This window comes from Nelusetta ayraudi, unplaced genomic scaffold (assembly GCF_046127955.1).
Source record: "Nelusetta ayraudi isolate G7.1 ecotype Tasmania unplaced genomic scaffold, CSIRO-AGI_Nayr_v1 ptg000008l, whole genome shotgun sequence".
Classification (NCBI taxonomy): Eukaryota; Metazoa; Chordata; class Actinopteri; order Tetraodontiformes; family Monacanthidae; genus Nelusetta; species Nelusetta ayraudi.
Genome location: NW_027466058.1, coordinates 3,432,502 through 3,446,580, shown reverse-complemented (window position 1 = coordinate 3,446,580; position 14,079 = coordinate 3,432,502). Strand labels below are relative to the sequence as shown.

Sequence of the window (14,079 nt, the reverse complement as noted above, 5' to 3'; positions counted from 1 at the left end):
TTTATTTTTTGCTACAAAGATACTTGAAATAAATCCAAACGATTCCCAGATCTCTCTGCCTGGTTAACCGAGTTTTATCCGACTGATCAGTGACGTTCTTGGGTGTTCCAGCTCCAGAACGACTGACGCAAATGGCTAAAGATATGTTTATTCCTGATGATACATTCATACACTCCAAAATAAAATATTTATATCTGCTTTAAAAACATGTTGAGGATGGTTTTTGTTGATGTCCACGCAGCGGCGGGGGCTTATGGACCCCTGCAGCAGCAGTAAGGGTGAAGGCGGTGCCGCTCTTTATGAGCGGGACGACAATGCTACAAGCTCCCCTCCCTTTTTTCACCAGTGGAAACAAGTGATCACACGGTATCCTTTTACATCTCTGATGGGTTTTTCAGCTTTGTTGCGCTGTGCTGTAATGGAACAGCCACTCATGAAAATACACATGGCAGGCTGTTTGAAGATATCAGCCAATCACTTTCCCCCCTTCCATTTTTAGGCCATTTTCCCATCACGGAAACTCTGGAAAATCAGTCTGGGTTTTCCGTTCTCCGTGCAAAGGGAGTTCCAATAATTCTTGAAAATATGCTATAATTCTTTACCAACAAGTAAATGTTGAGTCTCTGGTTAAATTACACATAATATAATTTAGACATCACAAACAGAGCAGGCTTGGATGTTCATTACTTTTTATTGTTACTTAGTAATGTTTACTAATAATGCAAATTAGTTAAGAGTTCACTGGAATTGGTAACAGGACACATCTTCTGACGCACAAATATTGACTCATCATCAGTGTTGATTCCTGGAGTCACTGGATATTTTCAACACCCTGATCTTGGCGACATGACAAAGGCACATCAGACGACAGACCATGTCCGAGCGGTATTTGACTGCCACCACTGCACTCCACCATTCTGCCAGAGCCATCTGGAATCTCCCTCTCTCCTGCCTCCATGCGGTATACCTACAGCTCTACTTCAGTTGGTAGCCCTTATGCAAAGTGCATCATCGGCCCCCCTCAACTGGCTCCTTTATACTCTCTTGAAAAGCCATGACTAACCCCGACAAGATCCGAGGCCGAGACAATGTCAGCTATGAAATCAGACTGGGTGATGATGTGTGGTGGAACTTTCACCTACCTCTCCAGGTCAACTGTCATCAACAAATCTTGAGCACTGTTGTGCAAACCAAAAACAATGTGTCCTATGTTTTCTTTGGCCTTTGTTCTTCCTTCAAAGTGAATGGCCTTGTAGAATAGAACTGATAGACAGTCTGTGGTCTGCTCTTCCTTAAACAGGTTAAGAAGATGAAGGTGTCCAAACCTTCAGGAATCATCCCTAATGATGTCTCCATGCATTTCATTTGAGGAATCAACCTCAACGGTTGTGCCTCCATCAATAGCAGCCATTGTGTAGCGTATCTGGAACAAATGTGCAGTCCCAGTTACCCTACTTCAGAACGCCGGGCACACGCTGAAGCTTCTATTTTTGGCCAAATTTTTGGGGTTGTTGGAAACTGAAAGGTGAAAAGTGCATTTTTTTTCTTGATAAAGTTTTCTCTGCCAAACGGTTAGAATAATCTTTATGAGCTGTTTGTAGGGAGGGAAAGCACACACACTTGATTGCTTTTTGGGGCTGGCTAAACTGGTAAAAGATAACATGAGTCATTTGTCTGAAATGCTGAAGTAACTGTGGGGGCTGACTCGCTCTGTGTGGAAAGTGGAAAGTCCTTGTTCGGAGGCAAGGAATGGATTTTAATTTTGGACGAATGGTCTCATAATAAACTAGTCATCAAATAGTTTGGAAGTGCTTCAGGAACAAAGTGAACACTTGAGTGCTTTAATTATATTAGGATAGAGGATCAGTCTTCTTGGAATTGTAATTTGCGGTAATCTGTTTGTCTGTGGTGCATTCAAACCTTGTCTTGAATTTTTGTTTAAATATTGGCCTAGTTACTGCATTTTAACTATAAAATACAAAATATTCTCATAAGTACACAGAACAAATTTCAAATCAACTATAACACCTGGCAGCGAAACCAGAATGACCAGCTCCTCTAAAGTGTAATCGGTTCAGGATACTGATTACAATGAAGAGACAATGAACAATCGCACGGTTCCGCTTCGAATTGGCTCCTGCACATGACCTCATGTTGAATCACTCTGTTGCTGACTGAGCATTCGAATTCCCAGTCTGACATCTGTCAGAAGGAGACGGGAGTGAAAGTTGAAAGGGAGGACGCGTAATTGCGCAACCATGCCGGATTTTTAATTTTCTACACGTTGGCGGCCGGACTGGATCGAATAACTTTACCCGGACAGGCACTTTATTGGCCCGTGGGCGAGGGGGCCTCGGGGAGCAGCAGAGCAGGTGTCTCCGGCAGACTTCCCAGTGTTTCACTGACAGTCGGATGTGTCGTGGGGCCCACCGCCACTTGTGATGGACGACCATGAAGGAGTCAAAGCCAGGGAGGAACAGACACAGCGTACATCGGGATCTCATTACTGGCTCACACTGCACATGTCCGCTCTGTCAAATGAAAGCCCCACGTCGTGTCTGAACTGTTATTAACTCCTCCTCTGTGTTTCAGAGTTTTGTGCATACAATTTGAAAAAAAAATAAATCCAAAGACTGAGAACATTCTTATATTTGATACCGTTCCGATGCACATCATGCACCTCACATTGTTATCCTCCATCATGTTTTGGGGCTTAACTTACTTAAAGCCTCCGCAAAGTCAGAGTGAATTGTAGCTCATACAAGTTCACGCTGATTTATGCAAGGCCCACAGCTCTCCAGACAGAGAAAACGCTGACTGTGCTGTCTGCTTTAATGATTTTCGTCAGACTAGATGCGCAGCTGTCCCGTTTATTTTCCTTCCCTCAGAATTCCAAAGACTTCCACAGCATGTCTGCAACCTGCTTATGGTGCAGAGATGTAATTCTACTCGGAATTTCATCCTACAGTGTGTAATGCCCATTAGCTTTACAAAGTAGCTGACGTGACTCTTCCTGAGGAGAATTAACCCCTACAAGACAGCTGGACTGAATTTAAAAAAGAAAAACAGATCAAGCTCTCAGAAACTGCACTGTTGAATTGGCTGATGCTTTCACCTCTGTCTCCAATCTATCTCTCATAAACCTCTCTTGAAATCACCACCGTTACCCCAGCCTCCAAAAGGAGCCCGGTGATCTCTCTGAATCATTACACAGTGACTCGAAACTCAATCACTTTTGAGAGGTCAGTTCTGACTGACATTCAGCTTTACATTTATTGCAGTTCTACCTTCAATACTGTCATTTATCCTAAAGTCAAACACTGAACTACAGACTCTGTGATTAGCTGCTGGATTTCCTTAAAAGCAGACCACAATCTGTCAAAATCAGGTGCCTGACCTAATGTAGGGCGTTGGCATAATGAAGAATGACACCCTACAACTTCACTACAAATGTGATTCATCCCTGCTCTCTATGCCCTCTTTAAACTCAACTGTGTTGCCTCACGAGAACAACATCATAATGAAATACACTGATGATACAACTGTCATCGTCACTGCGGGTGGTGAAACAAGTACTACTGATTTGGACTCAGACAGCGCCTTCCCACAGGCCACCAGGATTATGAACAAATCAAATGGACCGTTACCCTTTTGCATCAATCATTGTTAACAGACTACAGATGCACAGGACACATGAACCTTCACCGTCATTATCATTGTGCAACCTTTAAGAAAGTCGGATGGTTTCAGAAAGGAAAGGTCCAGCATGCAGGGAGGATAGAGAAGCAGTCAGCGATTGGCTGATTGAAAGGTTGTTTGTTTCGGGGAAGAGGGGTGAAAAGCCAGTCGCAGCCCGTTGACGCAAAATGGCTCATAAATCACAATTGCGCTGTGATTTTACTTAATCCTTGGTGCATTCTTTTTGCGGCGCACTCGTCCAAATCACCCCTGTGTTGCCGAGCCAAATGTGTAGTTCCTCCTGGCTCGACACTGTTGGCTTTGGCTCTCCGCGACCTGATTTAGTCTTGGCTTTACGATGTCAGCAGCAACCACAAAGGGGTGACTAATGAGCGTCAGTGAATCTTTTTCCGTTTTTCTGCTTGTTTTTTTCTGAGAAAACGAATAAATACAAGAAGCTTCACTCCTCGTAGGTGCGACAAAAGAGAAGTTTTTAAAACGAACACAGACGTTTTAGTTTGGAGCTGGCCAGCGCTCCCCCGTGTCAGAGGAAGATGTAGTCCAGCTTCGCTGCAGCTGCTCTTTTTATTTTTGGGTTTGATCTCACAGGGAAGCTTTTTTAAATTACTTTTATATCCTCCCTGCCTGATTTAACAGTGGACGATAAATAAGAGCATGGCCATGTCATGCAACAAATGTCGAAAGCTGTGCTCAAAACTCACGACATGACTCATGACACTGGTATCTAATTGCCTGAACAGCAAAGAAGGGCCGGAGAAGGGCGACGAGCAGTAAAATATTTTGCTTTCAACTGGGGTTGACGTCCATTGGAAACAAATTAATTTCTCACGGTAAGACGTTTCCCCCCTAACTTCTAAACACATCTTCACAACAAAAACAGTAACTTCATATCAACTGCAATTTTCCGCCGACCAGTCAGTGCAACTTGAAAGAGACCCCCCTCTCTTTCCAGGCTGCCTACTGTGGCTGGGAAACACTCATGCTCTCAAAGTTTGTGTTTTCAGCTTTACATGCCAAGTGTGTTTTCACGGTGATATGCGTTTTCCACTCAAGCCTTTCTTGCCCCTTTTCACTAAGGCTCACAGTCCAGTGACTGAATAATGGCTGAGGTTAGCAAGCTTTAAAGCAGTAAACACATCAATTCAGATTTTGAAACCGTGTCACAAACACTTGGAGTCACCTCGCACTCCATGTGTTTGGCTTGGTCACCCATGACCTAACCTTTAGCTCGTAAATCTGACACAACGAGCAGAATTTTGATACTGGGAGGCCGATTTCGACTTCATCAAAAGTGGAAAGCTGTAAAAAAAAAAAAATTAACAGCATTTTTTCTCTCTTTCTCAAGTTTCAGTAGCGCACATTTGATCTGAGAAACAATCACCAGTAGGAGGAGCGCACAGTCATAAATATAGCCAGGGAGGAACAGGGTCAGTTAAAAAGGGGCCAGGTGAGACAATCAGGACAATCACAAAATAACTGTGAAGCACAACAAGGGAGTAAAATAGAGATTTAAAAAAAAAAACATAGAAATGCATGGCCCATCTATCACAGTCAAGGCCAGGTCACTCTACCCTCAAGAAATTCCATGAGACTAAGTGCATTGGCCCTAGCTCGCAAGACTCAGGTCTCCGTTGGCCTTCTTCAGGCGACACCGATTCTGTTTGCTCGATCCGCCTCCTTTGGCCAGCGACACACTCCTTCCCTGAGGCTTTCATCCATTTCCTTCCCTCCGTCTTCTCTCTATATCCTTTCCTCCCCATGTCTCTATTACATTTTTTTTTTTTTTTTTTTTGAAACATAGAGAGATTTTTGTTCACGACTTTGTGCTTTCCACTTGCCTTTCAACCCACAGGCGTTTGCCTTTCAATTCACCTTTAGGGGTAGGGCTGCAATAAGGGTTTGTGTTTGGGTTGATAGGAGTCCTAGGAAGAGCGCACTTACTTGAATGTGCTTGTGCAAAAATGAATTCCTTTCACGGCAGCTTCCTCGTGCTTGGATTTCCATCCCTTGTTTATCCTTTCTCACCCTTTTGGTGTTCATAGCTACTAAAATAGCATGGATGAAAGAATTGAAATTTACAAAGGGGGAAAAAAAAAATCAATACAGACGCAATGAAAACTTGGTGCGATAGAGGCTGCAGAGGACGTTCAGGGAACAGGGCGATCCATACAATGTACAATGATGACATCTAGTGGGGGGGTTTGCATGTACCTCCTTTCAAAACTAAATAAATAAATCACTACCAGCTCATCTCTCTAAATAGAAGAGTGATTGATCTTACATCAGTGTTGAAAAAAAAAAAAAAAAAAAAAAAAAAAGCTAATTTAAATCGTGGATGAGAATAACCAGCAAAACAATGTAGGAAACTCTGGATGCACTCATGCTGCCTTTGGTATTTGAATATACGCAGGGCTTCGATTTGGAAACACCTCAAGAGTAAGTAAGTAGTGAGTAACTCAAATGTTACTGTGTTGTCAAAAAAAGAAATTATTAATCAAATGTCATGTGGTGCAACAGGGTATTTCGTACAAATAGTATTTTTTCTTTGAAAGAGAGATACTCATTGCATGTGCAACTGAAACAAAAAAGAACATGAGAAAGAGTGGGGGAAAGAGTTCCATTATTTTTAATTTACTTACTGGGCCAGCAAATCAAAAAATTCTCCAAATCTATCGTATTTAATAATGTTTTTCACCACTGGATAGTCTGTGGGGTTTGTCTGTTTGCGTGTTTGTTTTGTTTTAAGCTATGTTCTCATGTAAAAAACCTTTATGGCAAGAGGGAAATGTTTTCTCAGAAATTCAATCACCGAGAGCATCCAAACATCATTACTACTTGTGGAAAACTGTTTATTAAATAGTTTATCAAGCAAGGCTGCCATGCAGTGCAATCTGAGTTCGAAAATATTTAAAAAAGGATATAGTAAGGAACCTTTACATTAACTTGTTAGAACAAGAAATTAGCTGATTTTACTGGGGAATGATATGCATATATTTTCCACAATTTTTCCAATTAATCTCACTAAATTTAGAAAAATTTGGGGAAACGGGGGGGGGGGGAGAGAGAGAGAGAGAGAGAGAGAGAGAGAGACAGTTTGAGGGTTGCACTTTTTGGTGTCAGTTTTTGTATGTGTATGGTGATTTGCCAGCAGATGGCGCTGCCAAGCAACAAATAGTACTGTGACGTTTTTTCCCAAAGTTCTTGACAAAGTGACAGCACACGAGAAAATAAAATGCGTGGACTGCGACACACACTGCGTTTTCCTTTATTGCTCTCCGTGGAGTAGCAAGAGAAGAAGGGCTGACTGAACCGCCGGGACTTCCTGGATTTCACTGCGCATGCTACTCCCGGTCTGACACTTTCGTGCCTTTCCTGTTACTACATATAACAAGGTGGGTTGAAATGACAAGAGGTCTCACTGCGCTGAGATTTTCAACGCCCATAGATAGGATTCCGCCTTTGAGGACGAAAGTTGCGCTTAAAATATATACCTCGACCAAGTATCGCGTTAATTAACCGCAGGGCTGTTTTAACTCGAGCCGCCCGTATTTCAAGTTTTTAAGTGTTCAGTTCGAATGGAACTGCCGGCTATCGACTGTGACAGTGCAACCGTGCAGCGGTTGAACGACACCGACCGATGACGTCGACGTAGGCATTTTGTCCGTCGTATCTATCATTAGTCTTTGACGGCACGGGCTGTCTTAAGCAGCAGGAAGCCGGGTCTCCATCCTCGGTTTCAGGCGTGGTCTCAACATGGGTGTGGCTCTTCGAACCCGTGGGGAAGTTCGCTCAGAGGTGATCACGTTGTTCCAAGATGTGAGTACACGCTGAGGAGCTCCCAAAGGCATGGCCGTATAGAGGGAGGACTGCAGAGAGCTGTTTTTAATGGTCATTATTTGCCACTCTTGGAAAGTTGAAAGAGCCTGAGGAAGGACTTCTGTCTAATCCAGGTAACGGCCGTCTGTTTAGTTTTCACGTTTTCCTCTGTGCTCTTTGAAATACCCACTTTTCTCCCTCAATCAGTGGTGCTTCATCTTGTATCAACTTTCAGCTTTCTTCTAACATCAGCTGTCTCTGTATTGTTGTGTATTTTACCCCCACCAGACTTGTAGGCCTATGTTTTATGCATGCAGTTATTGTTGACATATCTGAAAAGTGAAAGTGACAGAACAAGGAAATGTTGCCCAATCCTCTGTTCAATCAGCCTGACCTGGAGTGAAAGCCAAACTAAAAACGTTGCTTAATAGATTGCTTTTCTCAATTATGAACTAATTCTGATATAATTCAATCAAACCCTTGAATCTTGGATTCCAAACTCCCAAACGTTGAAAAGTCACGTGACCTGCCCAAAGCAAACCGGATTGGCCGTCTGTGAGCAGTCCGGCTAAATGGGCCCCATTCAAACGCATGACATGAGAGCAGTCGACAGAGGGTCTTTTTGTCAGCCGGTGGGCGCCACCGCACGATGCAGCTCCGTCAATCAGAGACGAGAGGCGATGCGTGTTGCCTGAACTCTGCCGGGCTGAGGCTCGTGGTCCAACCGTTAACGCTGTCTAACCGTTTTCCAGGAAAATGGGCCTCCTGCAGCTGCTGAAGTCCCAGTTCCTGTGCCACCTCTTCATCTGCTACGTTTTCGTGATCAGCGGCCTCATTGTTAACCTGCTGCAGCTCTGCACACTGCCCCTGTGGCTGCTCGATAAGCGGCTGGCCCGCAAGATCAACATCCGACTGGGCTACTGCGTCAGTAGTCGTAAGTGGCAATGCGGCAACATTCACGACTTTGATGCTCGGTGCTTTACTGACAGGGAAGAGAGAAAACATGAAATGAAAAACAATTTGAAGCTGAGCCCACGTTTAGAGAACTGAAACTTATTCCCCCAGGTTACAGTGACACAGCGCAGGCGTTTCTGTGTGTGTCTATCAAAGTTGGCACACACACACAAGCAAAGCAGTGCTGTCTTCTTATGTCAATTTTGCACAAATTGTAAGATGCGATTTGCTTTTACAGTGATGCTGCAGCTGACGCACATACGCGGTTAGAAAGAAATCTGCTGCAGAAACACTGGCAGATCGATAAAGTGCTTTTGATGCCTCAAAAACATGTAGAATATGAGATTTGTAATGACCACAAAAAAAACATTGTTTACAGCAGTTTGGTATGTAAGCAGGAGCTGGAACGTGTCATTTGCATTATGGTGAAGCGGCCGGTGTGTAATCTGCTGCCGGTTGCGACCTCGTCTTTAGAGCGGCCAGTCGATTCAACAGTTTTTTCCACCGTGTTCTGGTATATGCTTCCTTTAACTCTGCCAAAAGAATGCAGGTCGAACCAGTTGTGTGTTTACGCACTGCACCAGAAGTGAAATGAGCGTTTTGTGTATTTGTATTTGTGCCTAACTGCTTAACAAATAAGCGGATTAGCTCACTCTGCATTTATGCTGTGGAATTATTGTCAGTATCAATATGAAAAATATCTATGGTACGATTTAATTTTATTTAACTTAAATGTGATTCAATGATATAGTTTTGTTGTATATTTTGTGCAATGACAATAAAAACGATCTATTATAGATTCGCAACTATCTATCTATCTATCTAACTATCTATCTAACTATCTATCTGCTTGCAAAACGACTCAACCTATTTTTTGTGTGCTGATGTTTTAAGAGATGGTAGCTGTTCTGGAGTGGTGGTCAGGCACAGAATGCACGCTCTACACGGACCCTAAGAGTTTCCCGCTGTATGGGAAGGAGAACGCCATCGTGGTCCTCAACCACACCTTTGAAATTGACTTCCTGTGCGGCTGGACCTACTGCGAGAGGCTGGGCGTTCTCGGGGTAAGAAGCTCTCCCATCGCTTTCGCCAAAGGACTTCGCCGCGGTCGCCAGCTTCTGGTTCTTAACGCGTCTTGCACGTGTGCGTCCCCAGAGTTCCAAAGTGTTGGCCAAGAAGGAGCTGAGTTACGTCCCCATAGTTGGCTGGATGTGGTACTTCCTGGAGATAGTTTTCTGCAAGAGGAAGTGGGAAGAGGACCGAAAGACGGTGGTGAAGGCTCTCCAGAACCTGCACGACTACCCTGAAAACTTCTGGGTGCGCCTGAACACCTTTGAAAGTCATTCAAAAGCAGAGCGACTGCAGCATTGCAGGTTCTGAGAAGTGCACTGTGTGATGGTCTGACTCTCCCAATAATCAGCATTGGGCCTCCCGGGGCCCAGTTCTTGCTTTTCTGTGAAGGCACCCGCATGACGGCCAAGAAGCACCAGGTCAGCATGCAGGTGGCCGAGAGCAAAGGTTTGCCCAAACTCAAGTATCATCTTCTGCCCAGGACCAAAGGCTTCTGGCTAACGGCCCAGAGCCTCAGAGGAACTGGTGAGTATCCAAAGTTTTCCGCTGTGGCTTCCAGTAAATTACACACACGGCGGGCTGGATGTGTGAGCGCGCGCGCGCATTTGCAAAGCAAAAGAGTTGCGCGGCTAACGGCTGTGTTTGGCTTTCCCCCGCCTCGCGCAGCCGCAGCTGTTTACGACTCCACGCTCAACTTCAGGAACAACGACTTGCCGTCCCTCCTCGACATCCTGTACGGGAAAAAGTATCACGCCGACCTCTACGTGAGGTAAACTGGCGCGCCTGCCGTGTCGTATCTCATCTCGTGGTGTGATTGCACCCTTTTCTTTTTTTTTTATCGGAGAGATCTGACTCCCGCCTTCTTCACCGGCAGGCGTATCCCTCTGGAGTCGGTCCCAGAGGACGAGGCAGAGTGCGCAGCCTGGCTCCACAAGCTCTACCAGGAGAAGGTAAGGGTGCTAAAAGTGGGAGTCTTGAGAGGGATTCACGCTGTTTCCCACGGGGAGCTGCTCAGCGTGGCTGGAAAAACACCCAGAGGGCTCCAACAGCAGCTATTTCCATAAATACTTATCATAATGTAGATTACAGCTTAAAGTTATTTTCTCCCTGAGGTTGATGTTTTGCACATGACGTCCCACATTATATCTATTTTCAGATCTTTATTTTTCATTCCAGCCTCTCGAGACAACAACTTTTATATATAAAAAAAAAAAAAAAAAAATCCAACTGCAAGTTTCGCCCTGTTTTCAGCCTCGTGCAAAAATGCTCGGGTTTGGCTTAGTGCAACAACTGATACAATGTAGCACCTTCCACATAGCAGATAAAACAAGGCAACTACTTGGGAGTCTCAGCTAGCTGGGGGTGTGGTCACAAACTGAGACATGTCATCACGATTGGTTCATTTCCAGAACTTTGAGCGTTTGTTGGCTTTGGGACTTTCTTATGTTATATTAAATAGCAGTGAAAACAATGCCAGAACTCTATCGCTCTGAAGTGGAGCGACCTGCTAACGGGTCCAACTCCAAAAAGGGCCTGAACAACAGCACCGAAGCACAAAGCAGCTTTGCGGGATTCCCTCCAGCCGTGTTCCTGTTGGAGACCCTGGGCTCTATAACCAAATCTCCTGTTTGATTTGGCTTTACCTGAGCTGCTTTACTCCATTCTGCCCCCAGGACACCCAGGTTGTGTGAACAGCCTCGCGTTAAACATTGCACACGGCGGTGACATTTTTGCCCCTGGCGCTCTCTGCTGCGGTAACTGTCGGCGGACGACGCCTAAGGTGTGACTTGACTGTGTCAACAGGACGGCTTTCAGGAGCACTACGCCCAGACGGGGCGGTACCCTGGCCCCGTAGTGACCGTTCCTCGCCGGCCCTGGTCCCTGATCAACTGGCTTTTCTGGAGCTGCCTGCTTCTGTACCCGCTCTGCCTGATCCTGGTCCAGCTGATCCAGTCTGGATCCGTCACCACCATATTGGCCACCGTTGTGCTCTGCATCGCAGGTTGGTTTCATTCGCTCAGGCCACCAAATGGGTGTCTCAGTCTTTTTCTCGATTTAATCAGATCCTTTTTTTTTTTTATCCAAATGTCCCATTAAGCAGCAGATGTGGCAACTCTAATGTAAGTGCTTACTTTCCTGAGGGAAAAAAAAAGTCTAAAAAAAAGTCTCATCACTCCTGGTAGCATGCCCACAGGATCACATAGACATTGTCTTGCTTAGCTTAGACAAACCCACCCTTCTGAGTATGTAGTTGACGTAACATAGAATTCCATCAATTCTGTCCAAGCATGTTATTCAACGGCAGCTCTGTTGACTTCTGATCCCACCACCGCCGTGGATGAAGCGGTCTTAGCGGCGACAGATTGCCGACTTAACATCATCATAGATCCTGACCCTTGCGGGATCAACAACAATGTCTTGCCCTAATGATATTCTGAATCACCTCTTCCCAAATGCCTTTCAGCTTCCCTCGGCGTCCGCTGGATGATTGGCCAGACTGAAATAAAACAGGCCTCCAACTACGGGAGTAAGGCGGTTCCGCTGAGCAACAACTAAATGGCTTTTTGACAAATCAGAGCAGCTCATTTGCCAATGAGCCGGCAGCTTTATGCCCATTCGCTGCAGGAACAACTGGTCCTACAAGTACTAAACTGCTTTTAAGGCGTCAGGTCAACGGGAGCGCACATGAGCAAACACAAGGCTGGTGTGTGGCAGGCTGCTTCCTCCTGGAAACTAAAGAGTTCCGACATGGGTTGGAATGGTGCTTCATTTCCGAAAAGATTTGCACGCAGTGAAGCGATGATTTGGAACTGGCTTCGGACTGGCTTCGAATGAAAAAGCCAGTATGTTAAAAAAATAAAAAAATAAAAAATAATACTATTTTTTATTGCTATGCAAAATATAATGGCTTTATAACCAGGAAAGTAAAAAAAAATAAAAAAATAATACTTTTAAAGAAGTACATTGTGATTTGACAGTGTTTTCTTACATGAGGAGCAGAAGGTCAGAGGTCATGGTTGCTGTTTATGTCTGTTTTCCTTTGCACCCATCAGCAGCATCCAAATTTAGAACACACTCATTATTTTCACATTGAGAGCAAAATGTTCTGCATAATCCAGATTGTATTTTTTGAAGGTACAGTTCACAAAATGTGTCTTTTATCCATTTAATTGTCAACACTGTCAATGGATGCTTTTGCTTTTTTTTTGTACAATTCCCTTTGTGACGCTCAAAATTGAGTGTGCAAGTCTGCACAGCCTCCATTGACAGGGGTCAGAGGCAAATGAGTTTGATTAAAATTTTGGGGAAGCTTTCGGGGGATAATCTGAAACTAAACTAAAATGACCCCTAGTGGTGCTTTTCAGTAGTGTCCATCCAGACCACATTATAATGCACTCGCAATCAGAGCATGGTCCGTTAAGCGGAACTACTTTTTAGCGCATAGGATAAATGAAGTTGTGTAAATGCATGAAGAGCAAACTTCCTTCAATATTACAGCTGTATTTTAAATAGCAGTATCGTTGTTCTTCATAGCAGCACCATAAAACGGGCCTGTAAATCCATTTCTGTTTTATGTTTTTGAAGATTAGAGAACCACAACCTCAAAGTCCACATTCATAGACACAGAGGTTTGACTGCTTCATATCAAGCTGCACCCATGCAGGAAGAAACAGCAATTTGGATAAACAGGAAGTCTGTGAACGGAATAACTTAAATTCCAGATTCCTACTTGCATAAAACCACTTTGATTGCTACATGCGTGGCACAAGGCAAACGCGAAACCGTATCCAACTCACGCGCCCTTGCCTGGACTTTTAAATGTCACCGTTAATCATTTTCAGTCCCTTTCTTGAGTTGAGTTGATTTGCATTTTCAGTTTTACTCTTTGTCATGGAGTGTCGCGCTGATTATGCCCGAGCACACTCGAGGTTGAAACCTGTAGGTGCACTCAGTGGGGGCGGGGCCAATTCATGTGTGGCATCCTGCGATGGCCCTTGGCTTCATGTCCCCGACTGCGCAGCTCTTGTGCAACCATCAGTCTCTCGCTCTTGCTAAACTCCCGGCACCTAAACCACCAGATAATTGCACTTGCACGTAGGCGCTTGATCTCCGTCTGTGAGTCATGAGTGAGCGGGTGGAACACGGGTCCTATAAGTCCTATCAATTGTCAAATATTTGTGACTCGCCCCTCATATATCCAGTGTCCTTGGGGATAGTCTCACGTGTAGTTATTGGACAGGTTTTAAGTCCGTTGAATGACTAACACAGCACAACACAGCACAGATGTGAACTGTTGGGAAGTTGCAACAGTCCTACAGCATAATTCTAACGTTACTGTAACCCTAGTTCTATACACATGCTGTATATAAAGGACTCTTGTGGATTTTAAGGGTATTGTTTAGTCGTTTTAACAGTATATCCAATTACTAAAACAACATCAACATCCCTCTGAAGTGAATCTAGCAGAACGTGAAACAACCCTCGTACGTCTGGTTAAGCTCTGCCCTGCATTTGACAAGTTGCACCTGCCTGGCCAGA

At 44.5% G+C, this 14,079-nt stretch overlaps 1 protein-coding gene across 1 annotated transcript; it reads left to right on the top strand.

Annotated features, from left to right (window-relative positions):
- Positions 1-7,089: 7,089 nt before the first annotated feature.
- Positions 7,090-13,713, top strand: agpat4 (1-acylglycerol-3-phosphate O-acyltransferase 4 (lysophosphatidic acid acyltransferase, delta)). The gene is made up of 9 exons (XM_076018797.1): positions 7,090-7,649; positions 8,268-8,449; positions 9,364-9,533; positions 9,625-9,786; positions 9,912-10,065; positions 10,207-10,309; positions 10,415-10,490; positions 11,344-11,542; positions 12,005-13,713. Exons 2-9 carry the CDS (start codon positions 8,272-8,274, stop codon positions 12,094-12,096), a joined length of 1,134 nt encoding a protein of 377 aa, XP_075874912.1. The 5' UTR covers positions 7,090-7,649; positions 8,268-8,271; the 3' UTR covers positions 12,097-13,713.
- The last annotated feature ends 366 nt before the right edge of the window (positions 13,714-14,079 follow it).